We start from the raw sequence: 23690 nt of genomic DNA on the forward strand, positions 1-23690 counted from the left end.
TAAAATAGAAACCAGCTTGTGAATACTTTAAAAAGATTTTTAGACAAAAAAATATCACTATTCAAGATGGCGAATATTAGAGATTTGTCGTATAACTTTGTACTTTCAACTTCAGTTTAGAGCACTTTCCATTGATTTTGAGACCCATGTTTTTATACGATTCTTAATCAGCATAAAATTCTCTATCAAAATCAATCATAAAATTAGGGGGGGGGGGGGGGGAGAAAGTTGAGTAGCGCCTAAAAACATAAATCGCTAGTATGAAAACACAAAATGCCAGCTTTTTGTGAATACTTTTTATTTGTACTCGTAATATTATATTTAGTTCGCATGAGTATGTTTTTTCTCTGTTATTGCGCAGCCATCTTTTTTATAAATAGGTCTCTTAGAATCGGCCTCTAAAATATAACATATACGGCCGTGTAATATAGTTGGCCATGTGGTAGGGTATAATTTTTGATGTCACTTTAAATTTTCGTTTTTTGCATATTAATTTGTATAATTATGCAAAAGTTTAATTTATTTGCTAAGAACTTTTGATTTTATAAAATAAAATCTGTTTAACTAATTTTCAATTTTAAAGTTTTTAGTTTTTATGGTTGTTATGTTTGTTATGTTACTTATCGTGCTGATTTTAAGCCGTTTTGTCAACAAAACTTCGTCATCAACGCGTTAAAACTTTTCGCATGTTTTCATTTGGTTTAAGCATCTGCAGCCAGAGTTTTAATTGAAATGTAACTTCGACCACTTAAAATGATAACAGAAGACTAAAGATATGAAATTCTCTTGACAGCATGTTAAAACTGACAGCAGAAACTGCAGAAAACGAAAAATAGGACATAATGGTATCATATAATTAGAAAACGAGTGAAGAATTTGCAAATGATATATATAAAGTTTTAACTAAAAAGGCTATATATGATAGGTTACATATATTAACGGTTTGGATTGATGACTATATGTAAATAATTTGGATTAATGAAGCGAAAATGGCTGTTGATTTAGAAAGTGAAATGGCAAAAAGTGTAGCAAACTCTGAAATTAACTTATTGCTAATTTCAGAAGAAATGAGAAATTTTATAACTGTATCAGCTTACACGCATGCTCATTCGTGCCGGAAAAAAATCGCACCCATACAACTTGAGAATTACCTGTCTTCTTCATCATCCAAATTAGCTCTCATCATTTTGTAAAGAAGAGGGAGGCATGCACATAGGAAACGTATATTTCATTTATACAAATACTTTTTAAAAAGTTTAAAATTTCAGTGTTCGAACTCTTACAAATATTTTTATTGTTGTTCCATTTGATCACGTGTGTATCGTACGTTTCATCTCCAGATATGCAACTTCGAAAAAGAAACTTCTCGAAGTGAGTCAACTGCTCTTGTTCCATCTCCGTCAAAAACAATCCAGGATTGTCTGTATTTAAAATGTGCACCATGATTTTCTTATTTGCATCATTCTTACTATGAATTTTTCTTCAAGAGCTCTGTATTCAATATGGCTTTATAAACAACGCTCTTGGTTTCATAAGCAAAACTTATCTTCACTTTCTCGAGAAGATCCTTTTTACGGGGAATGCAAAAAAAATATATTTGAAATGTTTAACAGATAAAATTGTCAAACAGATGAAAGCCGGAAATTTTCGGTAAGAATTTCACTTTTTGTTTTTTCTTCGAGAGTAAATCATGTTTTTTTGCAAAATTGTAAATGCTGATAATTGTTCAGGTCAAAACAATAACCGAAAAACTTTGAGAGTCGTCATAATCATCAAAGCAAGAATTCAAACACGCGAGCAGACCGGATACTAACAAAAGAAACTTGATTCCATTCACGGTGCAAATGAAAGCAAAGTAATGGTAAGCGGTAGATATTTACACGGTCAGTACGAGCATCGAATTTGTAAAGAAAAATAAAATTTCGATTGTTTTGACTTTGAATCAAGAAAAAGTTTACAACTCAAAAACTTTTTAAGAAACATCGTGATAACGATGTTTCTTAAAAAGTTTTTGATTGAAATTTTTCTGTATCGATTGCGAAAAACTTTACGTAATTCAAATTCAGCAAGAGTTTCCGAGACAAGATGCATTAGCAAGTGCATTAATACGCCAGACAAAAGATTGAATGAAAAGATAGAACCACGGAAAAGTATGGCTTTAGTTGTTTATTAAATTCTTGTCTTTTGGCAATTACTGAATTAAGCGTTTTTTTTTATAAAATGAAAATATGATAAAAAATTATTAGATTAAATTTATTTTTTATAAGATTTATAAGTACTTTCTTTCGTTTTTAGATAAGTTCAATTTTTAGATATATCATTTGGATATGAAACAGAGAGCTCTATGAAGTCTCCTTCCGATGCTAAAACTAGTAAGTTGTTAGCCATGCATTAAGGTTTTAGTTAAAACACACGTTTCTTTGTTTGAATATTTCAAATATAATTTTAAGCTCAAATCAGTGGATCAATCTTGTGGGAATTTAATTTTGATAAGTTTAAAAACTTTTTCAGATGAATTTGTTTTACAAGTTGATGATGAAAAATTAAAAAATTTCACTAAAAATAAATCTAACAAAAATCTTGTTTAAACAAAATCTCAAATACCGCTAATACTCATCGTTAACCAATATATTGATTTTGTGTTCACACTTGAGTAATTTCAATGTAAAAGCTTATCATTAGTTTGTCTTTTTGGGGGTAAAGACATTCAGGCTCTCTAATGTTATTTCCTTTTTTTTTATTAAAAATTTAAATGTAAGTATTTTAATTATAAATAAATGTAAAGTAAAAATTTCAGGAGCTCCATTTCTTTCAACTGCAGACTTTTAAAATAACCGTTTTTTTAATGATGCGTATCAATCATAGCTGCTCAGCATAATAATGATTTCTAGATTTCGCATTTTTAACACGAGCCATTACCATGTGATTTTTTAAAACATCTAATAACAAACCAAAGGGGTAAAAAAAACTCGAACTTAACAAACCAATATATGGTGCCCAGAGTGTTATCGGCATGTAACAACTTAAGCCCTTATTTCCTCTGAAGACATCTTCCCCATCTGACGAATTGGCTCATTCTTTAAGTGTGCTCTCAATTTCAGGCAAATCTCGCATCCATTCAGAGCTTTGTTGGAAGAACTCGTTGGATTCAACAGAAATTTCAGTCCACATTGAAAAATTTCAGTCCACTATTCACTTGTACATAGTGCTTGTCGAGCAACTGACTCAATGTGTCCATTAACTTATGACTTAAGTCTGTCTGTAGCAGGTTTGAATAACTAAAAGTTCCTCACTTAAATTGAAGTAAAGTTGCAGTTACTTCAGCAGAATTTTAGTTTATCAGGGTTTCAGCTTCCTAATATTGTAAATGAAAGTCAACAACGATCAACGAGTATTTATAAGTTTTGTGACCTTCCTTATAATGTAGTAGCTACAGTACATCTTCAATATATCTTCAATATTTAGTCACTCACTCTCCGGGGCTCTTTACTCGATTGTAAAACTTATGAAAACCACTGGAGTTGTAGTAATCACACACAGACACACACACACCACACACACACACACACACACACACACACACACACACACACACACACACACACACACACACACACACACACACTCACACATATGGGCAATTCCATTTTTAACTTACGTTACATGAGCAACAGCTTTATCAAATATTTGCATATTTAAACTGTAAATTAAATTTTTAGCTGATTTTTATGAAAGCTGTCAGTTTAAAGAATAAAACAAGCTAAAAAGTTTTGATTCTGGCTAAAAGAGGGCAAATTTATTACCGAAAATGCCACTTAACTTATGTTACGCAGAAAACAAGGTAAAAAAAGTGTTGCAACTTTTAGGTCGAATATTTGCGAACCATTAATGCGGATCGTGTTAGAAATTTTTACAAGATGTTGAGAAATCAGTACTAATTACAATGATAAAAAAAAAATTATCAGAGGTGACCGGCAAAGAAAGATATACTTGTTTTCTTGATACTAGGTTTTTAACTTACGTTACATCACTTACGTCACCTTGCGATTATTTTCGTGGAATTTTTATATCTATTACTTCGCGATAGATTTTTTGTGTGACAATAAAAACATTTGTTGTCAAATTTTTTATGTAGTTGCGCCTAATCAAATAGCAGATACTAGTGGAGAGTCCCATTTAAAAATTTAAGTAACAGTATCCCATCAAAAAGTTTTGCATTTCTAAAGAATAAAAGCTATTTAACAAAATACTGATAAAAGTTTTAATGTTTTGATGTCGACTTTTAAACCACTATTTTTTTTGTTTGGTGTGCTATTTTTATGATTACAACTTTTAGTTGTATTTTGTTTGTTAAAAATTATTGTTATACTTCCGTTAAAAATTTTTTTCTTATGATTTATAGCTAATAAATGGAAATTTGTTAACTAATATTGTTTTTTTTTTACTTCCCTGATAAAGAAAGAAAATATATTAACTCTAATGAAAAAAATGTTAAGTGTGCTTTTTCTGCGATCACCACTGTATATGCCAAATTTAGTAAAATCAGAAGCTAGGTATTCTAGCTCATGTAAGTAAACTTAAAAGGGAGTAGCAATGCTATTTTGCTGCAAAAATTTAATGCACAAATTGGTTTTCTTTAGGTTTAATTATTCAAGATCAAATTCTGTTCAGTTTTAAATTCTGCTTATTAAACCTTTTACAAAAGGTAGTTGATTGTTTTTAATAAAAAAAAGCCATTTATATCCTAGTGATCTTTTTAGGAGACATTTTGGCAAGATGTGACTTGTTAACTCACTTCTGCTGATATTTTTACTATAACTAGTAGCAAAAAAAAAGTTGAATACTAAAATATTGTTTTTATAGTGATACAAATTAATTGTTTTATTTCTGTATTGTTGCCATCAGAATAGCAATTAAACTTTGCAATTTATAAGTTAATGTTTTGTCAAGCAAAGTTTAATACTACTGATATGATAAGAAAAAAAATGTAGTAGCATAAATCATTTGAAGTAACACATTGATTCCAATAGGTTTGAAACAGCTAACCAGTGGATTTATGATACATTGTATGCTAATTAAGTTGTGACATTTTACAACTGCAAAATCACCAATCTTTAGTACTTAATTTGGTGCAGGCTATTTGTAAATGTACTGCTATGTCATTGAGGTTTTTTGCATATCATTAAAATGAACTTTTGAAGAGGAATGGTGTTTATCATGTCACTTTGATCTGTTTGTATATAATTGCTTAAAATGATATAATTATCTCATTTGAGGATTTGAGGCTGAAGTTGCAAATCATGTTGTTTTTTTCAAATTCTCAAAACAATTTAAAGGTGTTGAATTTGATAACCATCATCTTAGCTTGTAAGAGCATTTTTTACATTTAGTACTTTAGGGTTTATAGCAATTAGAAAATACCTTCAAACTAGTTGCAACATCATTCAAAATAATAGAACATAGTGCTCTTTAAATAGACACATTTTATCCTCACTGAGCCATTCTAACACACCTTACTTTATTAGAACAGCCTGTGAAAGCCAAAGTATTAAAATATAACTTCCCATTATTACTCACTTATTTGGATAGAAATATAAAACATTAGTCAGCAAGATTTTTTGCACAGTCTGAAAATTATTTCTTGAATTCAAAGCAATCTTGTTTTGAACTCCAGAAATAATCTGCCTTCGTTTCATAATCCAAACATCCATATTATCATACTTCCTTAACTGAACTGTAATTCTTTTTCATGCTCTTTATATCCTTGCTAGCTTGTTATAACAATGAACAATTTAGTCACATTGAAGATTTTTAGGGAGATTTTGTAAAGATCTAAAAGTTAAGTTATATAGAAATTTGTTGATAAGCAGTAAGCAAAGTAAAAAACTGACAGATTACTGAACATGAACTTACCAAAACCTTCAATTAAAACCTTGAAAATTCACATGTAAATATAACATTCAACTGTAAATATCATACATACTATTTATAGGTAAACCATTGGTAACTCAAGTTGAATTGCAAAGTGATAAAAGAGCTGTTTCTTTACCTATTGATCTTAATTTGTCACAATCTGCACCATCATCATATTCTAATGAGGGGCCACCAAGAGTTGCTGCCATTCATGACTCAGCTGCTGATGATGATGATGATGAGGTATTTTTCGTATACTCATTACATTATATCATACATTATGCTTTATATATATTATTACATTTTTAAGCTAAGGAGTACTCAGGGCATATAAAGGGGAGTTAGACCATTTACCATAATGGTAGAAAGGTTTACCAAATTTTGGCTGTCTACAAGTCATTAATGGCACCCTCCTCCTCCAGCCTCTATTTTTTTTATACAAATGTAAAATTAGTATTTAGAATTAAAAATTTTAAAGTTCTTTTTTTCAAAAGCTTTTTTGCTTCATGTTCTTGTATCTGGTAAAGTGGAAAAATAAGAATGTATTCACTTTGAAAATTTCTTATTATACTTTTTATAGCATTTTAATTATAATAATTTCAAATCAAAGTTTTAGCAACTGGTTTTGCAAAAGTTAAGAGAATATTTATGAAGTTGTTCCTTGTTTAGGAAAAAGTGAATTTGTTAAAAGATCAAACAAAAATGAGTGATATTCTTGACAATTCAAAACTGCTTTTACAATTAGCACTGATGATTGGGAAAGACTGGCAGAGATTGGGACGCTTTTTATTAGTCAGTGATGCAAAAAAAACCAGCAAAAGTCTCCTACCTTAGATGATTTAGCAAACACAATGTACCAGATAAATAGATCAGATTTGATAAGAGTGATTGAAAAGTTCTCAAGTAAAAGCTTTTTTTTTTTTTAACACATTTGAAATAAAATAATTTGTAGAAATACTTTTTTTCTTTTTCTTTTTTTTTTTTTTTTTTTTTTCTAAATCTGAAAATTCTCTGAAGTTTATAAACATAATAAAAAAGGTTCTTTAATTGTTGTTCTCATGAATTTTCCTTTTTATAAAAGAAGTTGAAGTTGTTTTTTACACAAACAAAATTTTTGAATAATTTTCTCATTTTTGATAAAATACTTATTAGATAAATCATTTGTGACAGAAAACCCCCTGAAGCCATCCATTGAAGAAAAAGAAAGTAAGTTGTTGTTAGCTGTGTATAAGTTATTTGGCAATATGCAACATCTTATTGTTTGAATATTTTTAAAATATTTTTAAAAATAAGATCTTATTATTATCACCATTGTATTATAATATTTCATATTATAATATTTTTAGTTTTAACAGATCATATCGTAATATATTTAAGCATAAGATAATATTGTTATTACTATTGTAATTACTATTGCAATCATTTTTATTCTTCTTGTTTTTATGTTATCATTATTCATATTTATATAAGGTTATTTCTATTAACATTGTTATTTTCATTATTGCTCATATTACCATCACTATTATTATTAAAGTAAAATTTACTCCCATCTCTATTTTACAACAAAATTCTCTAATTAAAAAAATTTCTGAATATGTGTATTTGTTAATGACCTTTAAAGACTTTTACTTGAACACCACTTTTTCAACCGTTTGTACATTTTTTAGATCTAGATAAGCTTATGGCAGATAAAACTCATCTTTTAAAGGATAATTTTTAACTTTAATCATTTTTGGTATAAGTAGTAATATAGAAGCAACTTAAAAGTTGTTGGCAATTAATGTCATTAAATTTATTCAAAAACTTAATTAGAAAATTTAATTTTTCTCTAGAAAGAAGTTTTTCTCTTTTTTTCATTCCTAATTTCACAGATGTTTAATTTTTCCATTAAAAAAGGAGCCTTTTGAATTGTTTTTTAAAATAGAATATGTTTTGTGAAAATCTAAATCAAGCTTAGAATAAGTAATATGTTTTAACTTATTTAAGACATTCAACATATGTAGATATTAAACTTATTTAAATTCAAACAGTTTGAATGTTTAGTTAACTTAGGGGTAGCAGGAAAATTTTGTTTTATCTAATATAAAGTTTGCTACCTTAGTATGTTGATGTATAGTACCTTAGTTACACAGTAGTTATCAAGAGTGTCCCACAAAACTTTTTTTTTTGTTCCTTCTGATATTACCTGCAATTAAGTAGTGAATTAAAATAACATTTTAGGCATTCCAAAGGGTCATGAGACTTTTGAAATGGTGGTACGAATTGTGTTTGATATACCTGAATTAAATTTACAAAAATTTTTAGGCTTTATAGGTTTCTCTTAATGATAGGTTAATTGTTACTTGTTGTTATATCCATAATCCATATATTATTAAACCAGTGTACAGCTTGTTAAGTTTTTATGATTACGTTGCTTAATTATTATATTCATATAACTGTGTTCACCTGTTTTAAATCTTATCAAATACAAGTGTTTGTAGATTAACAATGATACTAGCATCTATGGTTAACAAAATAGGTTGCTGCACCTTTTGAGCAAAACTTTTAAAAAGTACAGTTCACCAAAAATGACAGAAATTTCAAAACAGATAAGGGAAGAATTTCAAGCCAGCAAAACTGTTGTGCACTGACATGTTGCTTGATATAACTGGAGAAGATACACAGCAATTGGATAGATTGCCAGTTTTTGTATTTTCTCTTATTTACAAAACAAATCAATTCAGTGTCAAATAAAGACAAGCAAATGTTGTGTTTATTAATTGCATAAAATGTAAACAAGTCAAACACATGAACAGCATTTGGGTTAACACTATGCAATGCATACAAAGCGTGCAAATGCTGCTTGTTCAAAGGTATGAAATGGTTAAGGAAAAACCCATTAGCATTATTAGCCAGCAGTGCAAATTAGCAGTCTAAATACAAAATTAAAAATTTACCATTTGAAGAATCATGAGTTTATTAAATAATTTACTTAATATCTGGAAAATTTTCATTAAATTTGTAAATTAATCGTGAAATTTTAAAATGTTCTTATATGTATCATTTAAACTAACTTTTGAAATTATATATTTGATGGTCTACTTTTTTGCCAGGAATCAAATATTTGAAAAGCACAAGGCTATCAATTCAAGATACCAAAAAAGGAAAAATATTATCTGAAATGTTTTAAAAAGCAGACAATTATCATCATGATGAAGAGTTTACAAGGCAAACTTGGAATTGAAATCTCTTGTTAACAGATGCAAACAATCTCTTGGTGTGCCAAAGTTGGTCTAAGGCTCAGAAAAAGACAGTAATGGTGGCAGTTCTGTGTTCAAACATTAAAATACTCTGGTTAATTGGATCTAAATTACTTTACAATAATTTGTAAAGGTTGGAGAGGAGTTTTAGGGTTGACCAAAGAAGGTCTGATTTTAAAAGTCAATTCATTTAATGTTTCAATATTTTTATACTTTGATGGCAAAAAATGCAAATAAAATGACACAAATACAAGCTTTTTTTTTTCATATTTTTTTTCATATAGTGATCCAATCAGAGACCCATTTTTCAATATTTTCTGAAGAAGTGAAGCGCTGTCCAATCAAATCGTTATTTATGCAATCGAACAAGAAGTAGTCAGAAGGAGCAATGTCCGAAGAATACGGCAGGTGGGGTAACCCCAATCTGGTCATTTTATGACCAGAGCTTGCTTCAAATGCATTAATTGTCGTCGATAACGTTCTCCATTAATAGTTTCACCAGGTGTCAGAAGCTCATGGTACACCACACCTTTCATATCCCACCATATACACAGCATAACCTTTGCACAGTGAATATTCCGTTTGGGTTGTGATGGACCTGGCTCACCTGGCTTTACCCAGGCCTTTTTTCGTTTAGGATTCTCGTAATAAATCCATTACTCATCACCAGTAACGATTCGATGCAAAAATCCCTTTCTTTTCTGTCTTTCAAGCAGCAATTCACAAATGGTCTTTCTTCTTTCCACGTCTCTGTCTTTCAATTCATGTGGAACCCAATGAGACATTTTTTGAATCATACCCATGGCTTTGAGGCATCTGGAAACTGTTGATTGTTCAACTCCTAACGATTTTGCAAGGTCCTCTTGCATTTGACAAGAATCCTGATTGAGCAATGCTGCCAATTCTGCATCTTCAAATTTTTTCGGCTGTCCTGGTCGCTCTTGGTCTTCCAAACAAAAATGACCACTTTTAAACCATGCAAACCACTTCTGACATGTTCGCTCAGCTAGAGCATGGTCGCCATAAACTTCAACCAAAATACGATGACTTTTGGTAGCACTTTTCTTCATGTTAAAGTAATGAAGAAGAATCCCCCGCAAAAACACTTTATCAGGAACAAAAATTGACATTATCAGTTAAATTAAAAATAGTGTTGTTTACGCTTAAATCAAATGATTTATAATGAAAATGATGCGCAATAACAGTGATCTTCGCACGCATGTGTGGCTAAACAAAACGCTGAGACAATAAGCGAGTTTTGTAATCCCTTGTCAAACCGCACAAATTAATTCCTAGACCAAATATTATTATTATTATTATTATTATTATTATTATTATTATTATTATTATTATTATTATTATTATTATTGTTATTGTTGTTATTGTTGTTATTATTATTATTATTATTATTATTATTATTATTATTATTATTATTATTATTATTATTATTATTATTATTATTATTATTATTATTATTATTGTTATTATTATTATTATTGTTATTATTATTATTATTGTTGTTGTTATTATTATTATTATTATTATTATTATTATTATTATTATTATTATTATTATTATTATTATTATTATTATTATTGTTATTATTATTATTATTGTTATTGTTATTATTATTATTATTATTGTTATTATTATTATTATTATTATTATTATTATTATTATTATTGTGATTATTATTATTGTGATTATTATTATTATTATTTTTATTATTATTATTGTTATTATTATTAATATCATTGTTATCATTACTATCATTATTGTTAATGAATAAGTAGATTATGAATGTTTATTTAATGAAGTCCTTTTTATAAAGTCAAGATAAATGGAATCTGTTTTAAAATGAGGGAGTAAACAAAAAATTATTTTACTGTTGAAAAAAAAAATTACTGTTACAAACAAAAAATTATAAAACTGCAACAAACAAATATTTGTATGTACAGTAGAAAAGAAAGTTTGGTAGTATTACCTCAAAAACAAAAAAAATCATTTACAAAATAAATAATTTGCTTCATAGAAATAGGCTTAAAATTCGTTTTAGAAATGGTTATTAAAATGAGATCATAACAGCAAAGAGTACAAGTAATCTAATTTAAACATAAACACATGTTGATTACAAATTAAATGCAACAATTTTTAAAACCAATTTTTAAAACCAATTTTTAAAGAAAAGAAGGAATAAAAGTTATAACCTCAAAAAAAAATTTTTTTTTTAAATATTTTTTTAAAAATATTTTTTTAAAATAAAAAAGTTATTTTTTAAAATAAACTTACTTTGGGAATCAAATTTAAACTTTCTTTTAAATTTCAACAAAAAAAAAGCATAAGTTGAGAACAAAAGCATAAGTTTTTGCTCAGGTTGTTTGATTTGCATCATTTTACATTTAATTTTTAGAAACCTAAGATAGATTTCTTCTTTTGTTTTTTCAGAAATGCGTAAGGCACTGAAAAATCATTATCTTAAAACTTATGGAAAAATGATGAAATTGTGCACTTAGTAAAAACTCCAGCTAAAGTTGAACTCTTAGATAAGTTTATTGAATTGACTGTAGTTGATGCAGATGAAGTGGAAAAAGACATTGTATATTTCGATGAGCGAGAGTTGTTTCTTCAGAGACAATTGACTTATCAGCCAATTGAGTTTATAGAAGTGTTTTCAAAGGAGCTATCTTTATTCTTGATATCTGGTATTGCTGGAATCGGAAAAACTTGTTTGCTTAGAAAGTGCTTACTGGACTGGGCCAATGGTATCTTATGGAAAACTGTGGATTTTGTGCTTTATTTTGAATGTAGAAAGTTAAATCAATTTCAAAACATTGGTAACATAAATGAACTGTTAAAAGTTTTCTACAAAGATATTTTTCAAGAGTGCAATGTTTGTGAGCATTTTTCCATTCTGTTTGTGATAGATGGGTTGGATGAGTTTGCTCACTTAGATAAATTAATAAAGTATAATCCAATCCCCTTAATAGAGCATAATTTACTTAATCCAAACAAACAACCCATTGTTTATGCATTAACAGAAGCATTGAATATTCAAAAATACAAATGTGTTGTAGCTGGAAGAGTTGGAGCTATATCACAATATAAACATGAAGTTAGAGAATGTACAGACAAGTTAACCATTCAGATAATGGGTTTAAATGACGAGGGAGTTAATGAGTATATTGAAAATTTTGGCAACAAAAAAGAAACCATTAAAAGTGTTCTTAAAGAGTCTTTCTATGCTAAAGCCATGGCATCTGTTCCGTTTTATTTATCAGCAATGTGTGCAGTTATTGCTGCAAGTGGTTCTTATTCTTTCAACACTATGACTGAGTTGTATTGCTCTATTTTTTTATACTTTTTTCAAAAACACATGTGTAAAAGCAATGAAACAGTTTATAGTATGATGCAAAGTGAGAGTAATAAGCAACATGTTTTAAGAGTTTGCAAAATTGCATGGGAGTTGTTCAATCAAGGTAAAATTCTTTTCTCCCAAGATGAAATGAAAGGGATTGTTAATGACTTTGATGGAGTTGAAAATAAACTTTTGGGTTTCATTGAAAGAGTTGAATCACAACTTGGTTATCAATATCAGTTTGCTCACCTCACTTTAATGGAGTTTTGTGCTTCTGTTCATCCTCACATTTATTTGAGTCCTGAGGAGATTATAAGCAATAAAAAGTTGCATAGCTGTTTGCCTATGATCTGCGGGCTAGCAAATGAAAACAAAAGTGGTTTAGTGAGATTTTTTTCTAACTTAAAGAATTCAAATGAAGAAAGAAATTCATTACTTAGTTCTGTACTTGGTAAGTTCATTTAAAATGTTAAAGAATTATTTATAAACTACAACTTTGTTTGAGCTTTCATTATTTGTTTATTATGATAATAATGAGTTCAAGTTTTTTTTCCCCTTAATTTTTCTTTAATTATTTTTGTTATGTTTAGGGCTGTTTTTCCCAATTTTTTATTGTTTTTTTTTTGTTGTTGTTTTTTAAGATTAAAATGACTAGGTAGTCAATTATTTGATTTGGTAATACTTGAATACTTAATTGGACAGTTGGACATGAAAAACCCATTAGTGTGTTTGCTCAAGAAATTTATTTGAATCTACAAATCAAACAAATTCTTTTTTACCTGGGAGACTTCTTGTTATATTTTATCTTTGATATCTGTGTTTTTCAAGTTAATGAATTTTTGTGATATTAGTTTTGAATATGTTGACTGACTTTGTTAAGTAAACAATATCTATCAATTGAAAAAAAAAGAATGATAACCATCAAAAACTTGTAATACTTTACATATACAAAGTAATAAAATAAGGCCAAGCAAAATTTTAAAGGAGGATAAATTATTCAATATTTAAAAGATATTCCTCAAACAATAATACTATATAAATAATATACAATAAACAATAAACTATATAAATAATATAAAATAAGTGTAAAAGAAAAAATGTTTTAAAACTTTTAAAACTTCTTGTTTTTTTTTTTTTATATATATTTTTGTTTTTATGCAAACAGAGTCAATCAACAGTTTGAAATTCAAAAAAAATGAGTTGTGAAATTTTGTTCTGCAAAATTTTTATTTACCTTTTTAATACCTTTTTTAAAAATTTTATTCTTTATATTATGTTTCATTTTGAAATACTTTTTTCTCTCTGCAGCTCAATATTTCTGGAAGAACATCCCAAACAATTTTTATGTGGCTTTTAAAAGTATGAAGTAGCTCTACTGAAGGGCTAACTTTATACTTTTGCAGATTTGATTGAACTAGTGAATTTAACTTATTGCAACCTTAAGTAAAGAATTAAGCTACACAAATTTGGTTTTTTTTTAAGAAGTTTTAATACACATTTTGAATGTTTAATAAGGTATTTTAAATGGCAATCGCAGATTTGAAAAAGATTTTTTATACAACTTTGTTATTTAATGTCGAAGTAATCTTTCTTCAAACTAATTAAATAGTTTTTTTAATCTAAAGATTGCAGCGTTTTTAAAATAGCACCTGTTGTTTGTTTCATTTATACCAAACAATTGAACAAAATTGAAACAAAATTGAACAAAAAACCAAAGACAAGAATGAAAGTAATATGAAAAATTTTTTAGATAATGGCATATTACCTTTTTTCTTCTCTCTTCTACTTATATTATGTGAATAAAGGTATGTAATACTCTTAATTAGGTTTATATTACAGATATTACACTAGTATTACACACCAAATTAGTTATGTTAATGTTTTTCCCTTTAAATTAACAAGGTTATTATTTTTGATTTCATATACAAAAAAAAGTTATGATTTGAACTGTAACAGATGTAAAAATATTTGTTACAGCTTAAAAGATAATTTTTCTTCAATATGCGTTAAGTTATACAAAACAGATGACAAGGTTGTTAAAAGTGTTTTCAAATATAATATTCAATAAAATTTTGTTATTACATGTTAAAAAATTATTTGTCCATGTAAAAGCTAATTCAAGGTAATTAAAGTTAACTTAGAAATAATACAACAAATATCATCTCAACTTATTCATTAGAAGTTACTAAAAATACTTTTGTGTCTTTTTTTATTATTAAGTTTCAAATTGTAACCTGCTTTTAAAAAATGCTTCTAAGTAAGTTTATTAGAAGAACAACTTTTGAAATAATTTAACAGTTAAAAACATGAAAATAGAAATAAGAATTTTTTTAATCTTTTAATTTAACAGTGTAAAATAAGTTGAATATGCAACATGCAATCAATGACTTTACTAAAGAGATAATCTAAAAAAATGTATATTTTGTTGTTCTTATGTTGTTAATATCTTTTTGATTTTTTTTTTATTTTGCTTTAAATGTTATATTTTTATCGTTTCAAATTTTTTATGCATACATTTACTTAACATGTTGTATTGTTTCCAGTAAAGTACTGCTACATAATGTTAACTTCGCTAAGAAGTCTACTCATCTCCTTTGAATAAATTAAGATCAAGTAAAATTTATAAAAGTAATTTTTTTTTAAGTTAAATTTTAGTTATATCAAATAATTTAACCTCCTTACATAAAGTTGTATAAAGTGGGAGTTTAAATTTATTTTACTCTTAAGTGAAATATTTTTCAGTGTTAATTTACAAAATTTAAGTTGTTTAAAATAACAGTTCTCTAGATATTTAAGATAAATTAAATCACTTGGTAATAAGTCATTTTTAAAAATATATATTGACCAGCATTTGCGACAAATTCTCATTTAAAAAATTTTCAGAAATGAACATAGCATATATATCTGTTAATTATATTTATATGCATATCATTTTAAAAATGAAAGGTATCTGTTTTTTGCTTCTAGATTAAGGTAGCTAATATAGAAAAAAGTTTTTTTTTGAATAAAAGCAATTCCAGTGGTTCATATATATTTTAGTTTGCTTTTGATAATATAGAAAACTAAAAATTTGATAAAAAAACTTTAAGTAAATTATATTTAAGACAAATTTTATCAAAATCAGTGTTAAAAGGGGGAAAATCTGAAAAAATTCTAAACACTGTTTCTTGATCAATTTTTTTCGAAACTCAATAATTTTTGGTTTTTAGCTTCTTTATATTGTTATCATTCATTTCTACTAAAACAAAAGAAAAATATTTAAAAAATCTCAAACTGGACACAATAATAAAAAAAAAAATTAAACTATGCATTAAAAAGCAGGTGTTTGGGGTTCTAAAAGTTCAAACAGGCGTTTGGGGTTCTGAAATCTTTATGATCAAGGAACAAGTACTGAAAATTTCAGCCATAAAGCTTTGCTCAATCATGAGATATCCATTTTTAAAGTTGCAAAAAAAAAGAAAAATGAAAAGCTTGTGAAAACGAAAAACAAAGACAGAAACAAAAAAAAAATACTTGAAACAATTATATCAACTTAAAAACCACCAGAAAAATAAGCTTCAGCAACATCTTTGCTGTTTGCATTATCAGAGCATGTTAAACTACTTATAAAATCTTTAAGAATTTTAAAATTTACGAACAAAAAATAATTATCATCATCTTTTTTAGAAGTCTCATTCGAATTTTTTGATATTTTTTGATAACGAAGTGAAGAAGATTTTAAAGTTTCTGTCACCTTGCTTGACTTGGTATACCAATTTCCTTTAAACTTAGATTTTTTCTTTCTTCCAAAATTCTGTTTACTGGACATTATCAATAATCTGATAAAAAATACAAGTAAAATGTTTTGAGATATCAATAGCTACTAAAACTTGAATCAAGCTGTACAGCACACTCTACAATACATGACAAATCAAAAGCCGTTTTATTTAGTTGCATATATTGTACAATATACAGACTTTATTTAGATATTTATTTCATATTTTAAAATAAAAATACATAATTTAAAAAAAAAAAATTTTTTAATATTATTTAAAAATTTTCCGCTAAAAAGAAATTTTAATCATAAAAAATTAAACTTACCTATGAAAAATGTTAAATTAAACTAATAATAGTAAGTATTTTATGTAAAATGTGTATATTTTCTAGAAGAATGATAAATTTTGCATTGAATGATATATTAAAAAAAAAAATCAAATTTTTCTAAAAAAATGAGTTTTTTTTCTATATGAGCCACCTTAATAATTATGTCAAAAAGAGTCAAATAATAAAATAGTCAATTTTTAAAAATAGATTAATGTAAGCGTTTAAACGGTATGCAGAGTTTAAAGGTAGTTTTATTGTTTTTGACCATAAAAAGTTTAACATAAACATTTAAATTTTATTACACTGCAAGAACATTTTAATAATAAAAAAACACCTATTTTGACTTTTCAAGATTAAAAGACCATAAGATTATCAAAAGATGGGGAAAAAATGTGGACCCCTTATTATGAGTATTGATTTGTACATAATGTATATTATTATTCCTTATTGATCTTTATTTGGAAAAAGACTTATATAAGCATTTCAGAGGCAGAAGGCGTTTTAAAGTTTTGTTGTTTCTTTGCAATTTTTTTTGTTTTTTACCATAACAAAAACACAAACTTTGACTTTTCAACACGGTTACAAGACAATAGCATAATTGAAACATGGGGAAAATATGTTGGTTCTTTATCACTTGGGAATATTGATTGCTTATGCCAAAAAATATCGTTTTAGAAATTTCACTTTTTGAACTTTTGCTGAGCCAAGGGATAAACGGCTTAAACTTATTTCACCTTCCTCTTTTTGTTTTCATTTCTAATTAAATAAGTTTTTTCTAAAATAAAGTTTCATACATCATGCTTTTTTGTTTTTAGATTTGGTACCAAAACGTATTGAATTAAGTGGTAAGAATAATTTTAATTTGTTTAGGGAAGCTTTTATATGATCAATGCTTTAAAAATGTGGTTGCTTTATTTTTGGAGAATATTTCATCGGTTCGTTCTCGTGCCATAAATTTAAATTAATTGATCAATTCGACTACTTTTCTTCTCTCATTTGCAAAATACCATTGAGCATTTCTAGCTAAAAATGCTCATTTTTCTATAAAAACACGGGAAGAAATTCTTTTAAAGAAAGTTTAATAGCTGAAAAGGAAATAGTGAAGATTTTTATGACATGAGTTTTTTCGGTCTGTTTTGCTAAGAAAATGACTCTCATTACTTTCAGTATACTGTAAAGATGCAGCATTTTACTAATTGTAGTGTAAATGATGTTATTATCAGTTGCGTTTGTTATCTAGTTAGGAGGATTGTTTTATCTGTCAGCCTCGTTTTATGATAAGCTTTTAGTTTTAACATATTTTCTATTTTGTGAGCTTTTGTTTTCAGTGTCAGTTTTATTACTTTATTAAATTTCTAGAAAATAGTTATAAGTTATCAATTTGTTAGGTATGAATAGGTTAGCAATATGTATAAAACAATTGTAAATGTTTATATTGAAACATTCATTTTCCTTGTAAATTTGAAACCGTAAACATTAATTGTAGTATTGCTCGCTTAGTTTGACTTGAAATGATTTGATTTTATGCTTTCACTGATCTATTGAAATTCTTTGTGAAAATTAGTTTTCAATGTGATAAAAGCCCATCAGCAGAATTTTGAAAAATAGAATCATTTACACTTGTGTTTTACTTCACAACCCTTCGAAAATCGACGTTGTTCGGCCACATCAGTAGATCAACTCTAGAGGGTGTTACACCCTCTAGAGTTGATCTACTGAATAACCTCTTATTCAAGTTTTATGTAAACTCTTTTGTCTAAACAATTCTCACTCTCTAAAACACCCCTCCCCCACCCACCCCCTACTCACCTTTAAAGCTTTACGGAGATGTGTCTTTTTAGCATATCAAAGAGGAAAAAAAGAAATAAGAAAATAAACTTAGAAATATCTATTCTTTAAGAATAAATCCTTCTATTTATTGAGGGACTTACATTTGGATAATTAAAAACCCACATAAAATTAAAAATCAAGAGAAACTTTGCAGCCCCTTTTAATCAAAGTAGCACCCTCCTAACCCTGTCCTTGATTAAACTGAAACATTCTATCCTTCCCTAAGACATGAAGAATGATAACTTTTAATGGAAGGTAGAAATTCAAATTTTTTTGAAAACGTAATCATGCAAAAGATTAATAACAGTTCCATGCCCATTAATAAAATCAAAATTCATTAAGAAATATGTATTTAAGTTAAATTAATTTACTGGAGATAATATTTAACTTAAGTTGAATTAAAAAACAATGGGAAAGTCTAAGGTATTGTCACGAAAAAAGAAAAATTTAATAATACGCGCTGTAGAGAAGAAGATTCTTAAAAGTAAGTTTCTGAGCTTTGTGATGAGGCCAAATCAACAATTACTACTAGTTAAGAGATATAGAGAACGAAAGACACTTGAAAAAAATGATGGCTACAGAACTTTTGTTCGTAGTTATCATTTCCTTACTTATTCAATATGTGGTCTCCTTTAGTCAAACTGACTACTTTTTTATGATATTGATCTAAATTTAAAAATGAAAGCCTTCACTTGAAAATAAAATGTTTTACCTGCATTCTGTACATTTTGAGTTTTTGGTTAACAGACCCAAACTCTTCTGTTAACTAAAAAGGTCGCTCTTACAACTTTAGATAGAGAGGTAAGAATTGACTTTTGAATTTTTTATTATAAAGCAAATGTTTCTCGATTTTACCGAAATTGAAAATAAGTATTTTTTGTTTGTTTGAAAGTTCCGATTAAAAAAAGTACAAATACCTCAATCACGTTCTTGCTTTCAAAAATTGTCATGAGATGCTCTAAATATTCTCAGGAGAATTGAGAATATGTAAAGCGTACTGTGACAAATAAAGCGAAGAGAAAGGTTGCAAACTGTCGTTCCACAATCCAAGTTCGAGTTTTCAATTACAACTAAACCCTCACTCTGGATGAGTTTTCAAACAACTCTGTAAGCATTTTTTAAACTGGAACAAAGCAAATATATGAAGTTACAAACTTATTCATTAGTATCACTAAAATGACTGCAGCACTTCAAGACTCTGATCATCCTCAGCACTTTTGAGTTCATCTTGTTTTGTTAAACGAAAACAAATGCTAAGTATGAACTTTTGCTCTAAGAAGATGTTTGGCTGATGTTGACCTGCTGACATTGACTTTATAAAGAATTAAAAACAAATTGCGTTAGTAAAATTGCAGCTACAAACAAGAACTAAAAGCTATTACAACCGCAACAAATCTTTAAGTTAAACATCAGTTGTTGACATTTAATCGCTGCATTCAGTTTATAAAGTATTAGCTACGAAAAATGTTTGATTTTGAACATTGCTAACCGAAAGCACCATTTAAAAAAAGGATATTAGGTTAAAATAGATAGATAAGGTAGTAACTCCTTCTCTTCTAAGCCTAGTCTCTTGTTGTTTATTCTCTTGAAAGCAATTTCTTTCGATAAAAAATTCTTCACCGCTAAAAAAAGCTTATCGCTGTTATTCTTGCATTTTCAGTTTGTAGGCGCTGTTTTTTGGAATTATTGACAGCCTTGTTTTCAATGTTTTTGTGAGTTGTTTATTACAAAACTTCTAAAAAGGCATAAGGAAATGAAAGATCAGGTAACAAAGCAACCTGGTAACAGCGCAATAAATATAGCGGACTAAAATAGTTTGCACCCTACGATAAATGACTCGTTCGATTACACCTTATTTGTATATCAAGAAACTCAATTCTATATATACTTAATTGGATAAAATCATTTAAAATATAAGTTTTAATGTTACTTTGAGAAATCTTTTTTTATATTAAATATATGAGAGATGTAAGGGAAAATTGAATTCCGTTTTTTCGAAATTTCAAGAATATTTGGCGAAATTTTGTTTATTGCTTTGTTAAACAGATTGTTACTCGATGCTGGGTCTTTCAGAAGAAATATTAGGAGTGTGGCTGTAAAGAGCTTAATCCTTTAGAGCCCACCCAAGCTTAGCTTTAAAAAAAAATTATGATCAACTGTGTAAATACATGTTTTGGGGTGCAAATTACAAAAACATTTTTTTTTTGACAATGAATTTTTTTAAATTGTAGCAAATCTGCAACAACGGGCTTTTAATGTCTCTCTTGGTAGTGCCAGTTCTTATAAATGAAAATTCTTGAAACAATTTTGTTCTCTTTGCATACAAATCCAAACGTTACAATTTTGGCATTGAATGTATGAATACCCTGCAGGGGATTTTTTACATCGTTGTCTTTTCTCAGTGTATGCTGGTAGATGGTTTACTCCGTCTTGTCTTACATCTTGCGTTGGGTTGCTTTGGACCACAGATCTTTTAGCCTTTGGTGATATCATAGCTTCAAGAGATGGTCTGCTAACCTTACATTTCTCTGCCTTTTTTAGACTTGTTGCAACCTCTGCTTGAAACTTTTTCAGGGGCATATGTTTTGTTTTTGGATGTATTAATTTTAAATCTCTATGGTATAGAAACCATGCATTTACTATTGCAATTACTATTGTATGCGCCTAAATGTAGATATACCAACGATGACACTTAAGATTAGCTTTGTAAAACGAGCACATCATATCAAGCTTATCGATTCCACCCATATACTTGTTGTATGTTTTGATAATAAAGGTTTGATTAACATTTATATACTTTTTATATTTTCGGTCATATCGTTTAACAGTATAGAAGATGCTAAAGTAACAGCTTTATTATCATACCAGCGTACCAAAACTAAATTTGAATATGTGTCAGTACGATAATCATAACTTCCACAGCCATCTTTACATAAATCCTTTTCACATAGTAACGGACACTTGTTCAAACGGCTTATATGAATGGTGCCTATAAACCAAATTGATCGTTCTTTGAGCATATCCAACAGAGTTAGTGATATGAAAAAATTATCTGCAAACACTTTAAAGTTATGACCAGATGGTAAGCTGGATGATATCTTAAGGACTATCTATGCACCGACTCCATATGTTGATGCTTTACTTGATTCGGTTTCTTTACCCTGGTAAACATCAAAATCATAAAGAAATCCACTAGATCCACGTCTACCCCAAATTTTGAATCCCCATTTGGTTGGTTTGTTTGGTAGGTATTGTTTTATTAGAGAGCGTCCTTTAAAAGCAATCATGATTTCATCCACACTATGAAATTCTTCTGGTGATACTTTCAAAAAATTTGTGCGCAGTCCTGTAATCCAAGGGCGCAACTTCCAGATGCGTTCACTATCCTTAGTTTCCTGTGTAACATTTATATTATCAACAAAATATAAACTACGCAAGACTGACCAGAAATGATTTCATGACAAAAGAGCTAACGCCATCATAGCTTTTGTATGCTTCCCAATATGATCTAAACGATGGCATCTTAACAAGCCCCATCTGTAAATAGACACCAATAAATTTTTCAATCTCTTTTGGTTTTAAATTAATACTTGAACCAGTTGATTGAGTGCTGTATAAATTGCTTTGCTCTGTTACTGTTTGAAGAAGCTCATCCGTGACATCACCAACATGTCAGTCAACCTTTTTCCAAAAACATTTTACTGGTTTGTTCTTTTTTACCATATTAGACAAAGGTTGGTCATCATCACTACTATCATTATTATCATGAGGGACATTTTCTTCTTCACAATTTATATTCAGGTGCCCAACAGGTCCTTTATCACAAAAATCATTATTATCTACAATCTTATTGATATTCTCAGGCTCATAATCTGAATCTGAGTCATTCAAGTCATCAAAGTCACTATCTCCATCAAGAATATAACCAAGAGCCTCTTCTATGTTATAATTTTTGTTTTTACACATCTAATATTAATTATAAGTTAAACAAAACTAATATGCATAAAATATCCCATTGTAGCATATCTGGTACATAAAACCTAAGCATGCTATTTCATACATTTAAAGTTATAAAAACTATAACAAACACTTGCAAGAACTTCTTTAAACTTCTTTATATTAAAAGAAACATTAAATTCGTATCTTAACTGTCATAAAATTATATAAAAGAAACTAATTTGTTATTATTATTCTTCAGGTGAAGATGAATGGAAGATTTTCAGTGTGCTTCTTTGAAGCGCAATTGATCTTTTCATGTCTTCGATTACCGAAGACATGAAAAGATCAATTGATGAACGAGAGAGTGGGAGATTTGGATAAGCGATGGAAAAACTGCTCATGAAGTTTCACATGAGAAATATTTCATGGAAAAATTTTTTGACGCAGGATGCAAGTTGAATGGATTATGTGTTTGGAAAAAGATTTTATCTGAGGAAGAGAAAAAACTTATCATTTTATGTTCGACCAACGTTCGTTGTGTCTGGTTATCTCATCCAGTGAAGATCGACGGATGGACACCGCAGCATAAGATTGAATTTTTAGGGATAAACAACATTAGTTTCGTATCAAAGAACGAGTTCGAAGGTTTCATCCTCCCGTGGATTCGACTCGCTGAAAAATTATTTCTTGAACTTCACGACGACACGAGCTTTATCGACGACATTTGTGAATGGCTTCGTGGTTCAAAGTTCAAGGAGTTGAAGATCAAGTACCGTGGAAAACATCAAAGAGTTTAAAGTAAGAAATACGAAAAAATGTTTAATACGTTAAATAAAAAGTAAATACAAATGTAAATATGTAAAAAGTTTATCTAATACAAGAAAGTTTTTATAACATCGAAGAGTTGAAAAAGTTGAAGTGATACGAAATACTTTTGATTGTTTAAATATTTTTGATATGCAAAATCACAAAATATAATAAAATGATAATTATTTAATGTAATGATAATAGAAATATAAAAAAATTTGGCAGTTTTTTTGTTGTTGTCAATGGTAACAGTTATGAAAAAAATATTCGAGTTTTGAAGAAGAGATTCGATCATTTTTTTAGAATGGGAAGTTTTTTTTTGATGTTGTTAAAAAAAAAAAAAAAAAAAAAATTGAACTCGGAAGATCGAAAAACAAAGTTCAAGCGAATATTTTGAAAGCTTCGAACGGTGGACATTTTTTATTCCCAAAGGAGGAAGGCAGTTAAAGATTTTTTTTTTTTGTAAATAAAGTAGTTAAATTTTTGTGAAGATATTAGGTTTGTGTTTTGTTTCGAAAAACTTT

At 28.1% G+C, this 23690-nt stretch overlaps 1 protein-coding gene across 2 annotated transcripts; it reads left to right on the forward strand.

The window, feature by feature from the left end:
• The first annotated feature begins 695 nt into the window (after positions 1-695).
• Positions 696-23393, forward strand: LOC145196055 (uncharacterized). Of its 2 annotated transcripts, XR_016446375.1 has the most exons (7): positions 696-1650; positions 1731-2150; positions 2313-2372; positions 5993-6156; positions 6583-6816; positions 7066-7119; positions 11598-13416. XR_016446375.1 is itself a non-coding variant. In XM_090070788.1 (5 exons), the coding sequence occupies exons 3-5, from the start codon at positions 12301-12303 to the stop codon at positions 22654-22656; spliced, it is 726 nt and encodes a 241-aa protein (XP_089926914.1). In that variant the 5' UTR covers positions 6740-6816; positions 7066-7119; positions 11598-12300; the 3' UTR covers positions 22657-23393. The 2 variants fall into 2 exon arrangements, 1 of the variants encoding a protein (XP_089926914.1); XM_090070788.1 differs by lacking the exons at positions 696-1650; positions 1731-2150; positions 2313-2372; positions 5993-6156 and adding exons at positions 17406-17435; positions 22619-23393 and having other exon boundaries at positions 6740-6816; positions 11598-12958.
• The last annotated feature ends 297 nt before the right edge of the window (positions 23394-23690 follow it).

Source organism: Hydra viridissima, unplaced genomic scaffold (assembly GCF_058129835.1).
Source record: "Hydra viridissima isolate aposymbiotic clone 2 unplaced genomic scaffold, HvirCarnegie_v1 scaffold_1, whole genome shotgun sequence".
Classification (NCBI taxonomy): domain Eukaryota; kingdom Metazoa; phylum Cnidaria; class Hydrozoa; order Anthoathecata; family Hydridae; genus Hydra; species Hydra viridissima.

Coding starts and splice junctions, on each gene's coding strand:
- LOC145196055 (XM_090070788.1), top strand. CDS start 12,301: ATGGGTTTAAATGACGAGGGAGTTAATGAGTATATTGAAAATTTTGGC. Junction 12,959..17,405: donor ATTACTTAGTTCTGTACTTG/GTAAGTTCATTT, acceptor TTTTGTTTTTAG/ATTTGGTACCAAAACGTATT. Junction 17,436..22,618: donor AAAACGTATTGAATTAAGTG/GTAAGAATAATT, acceptor ATTATTCTTCAG/GTGAAGATGAATGGAAGATT.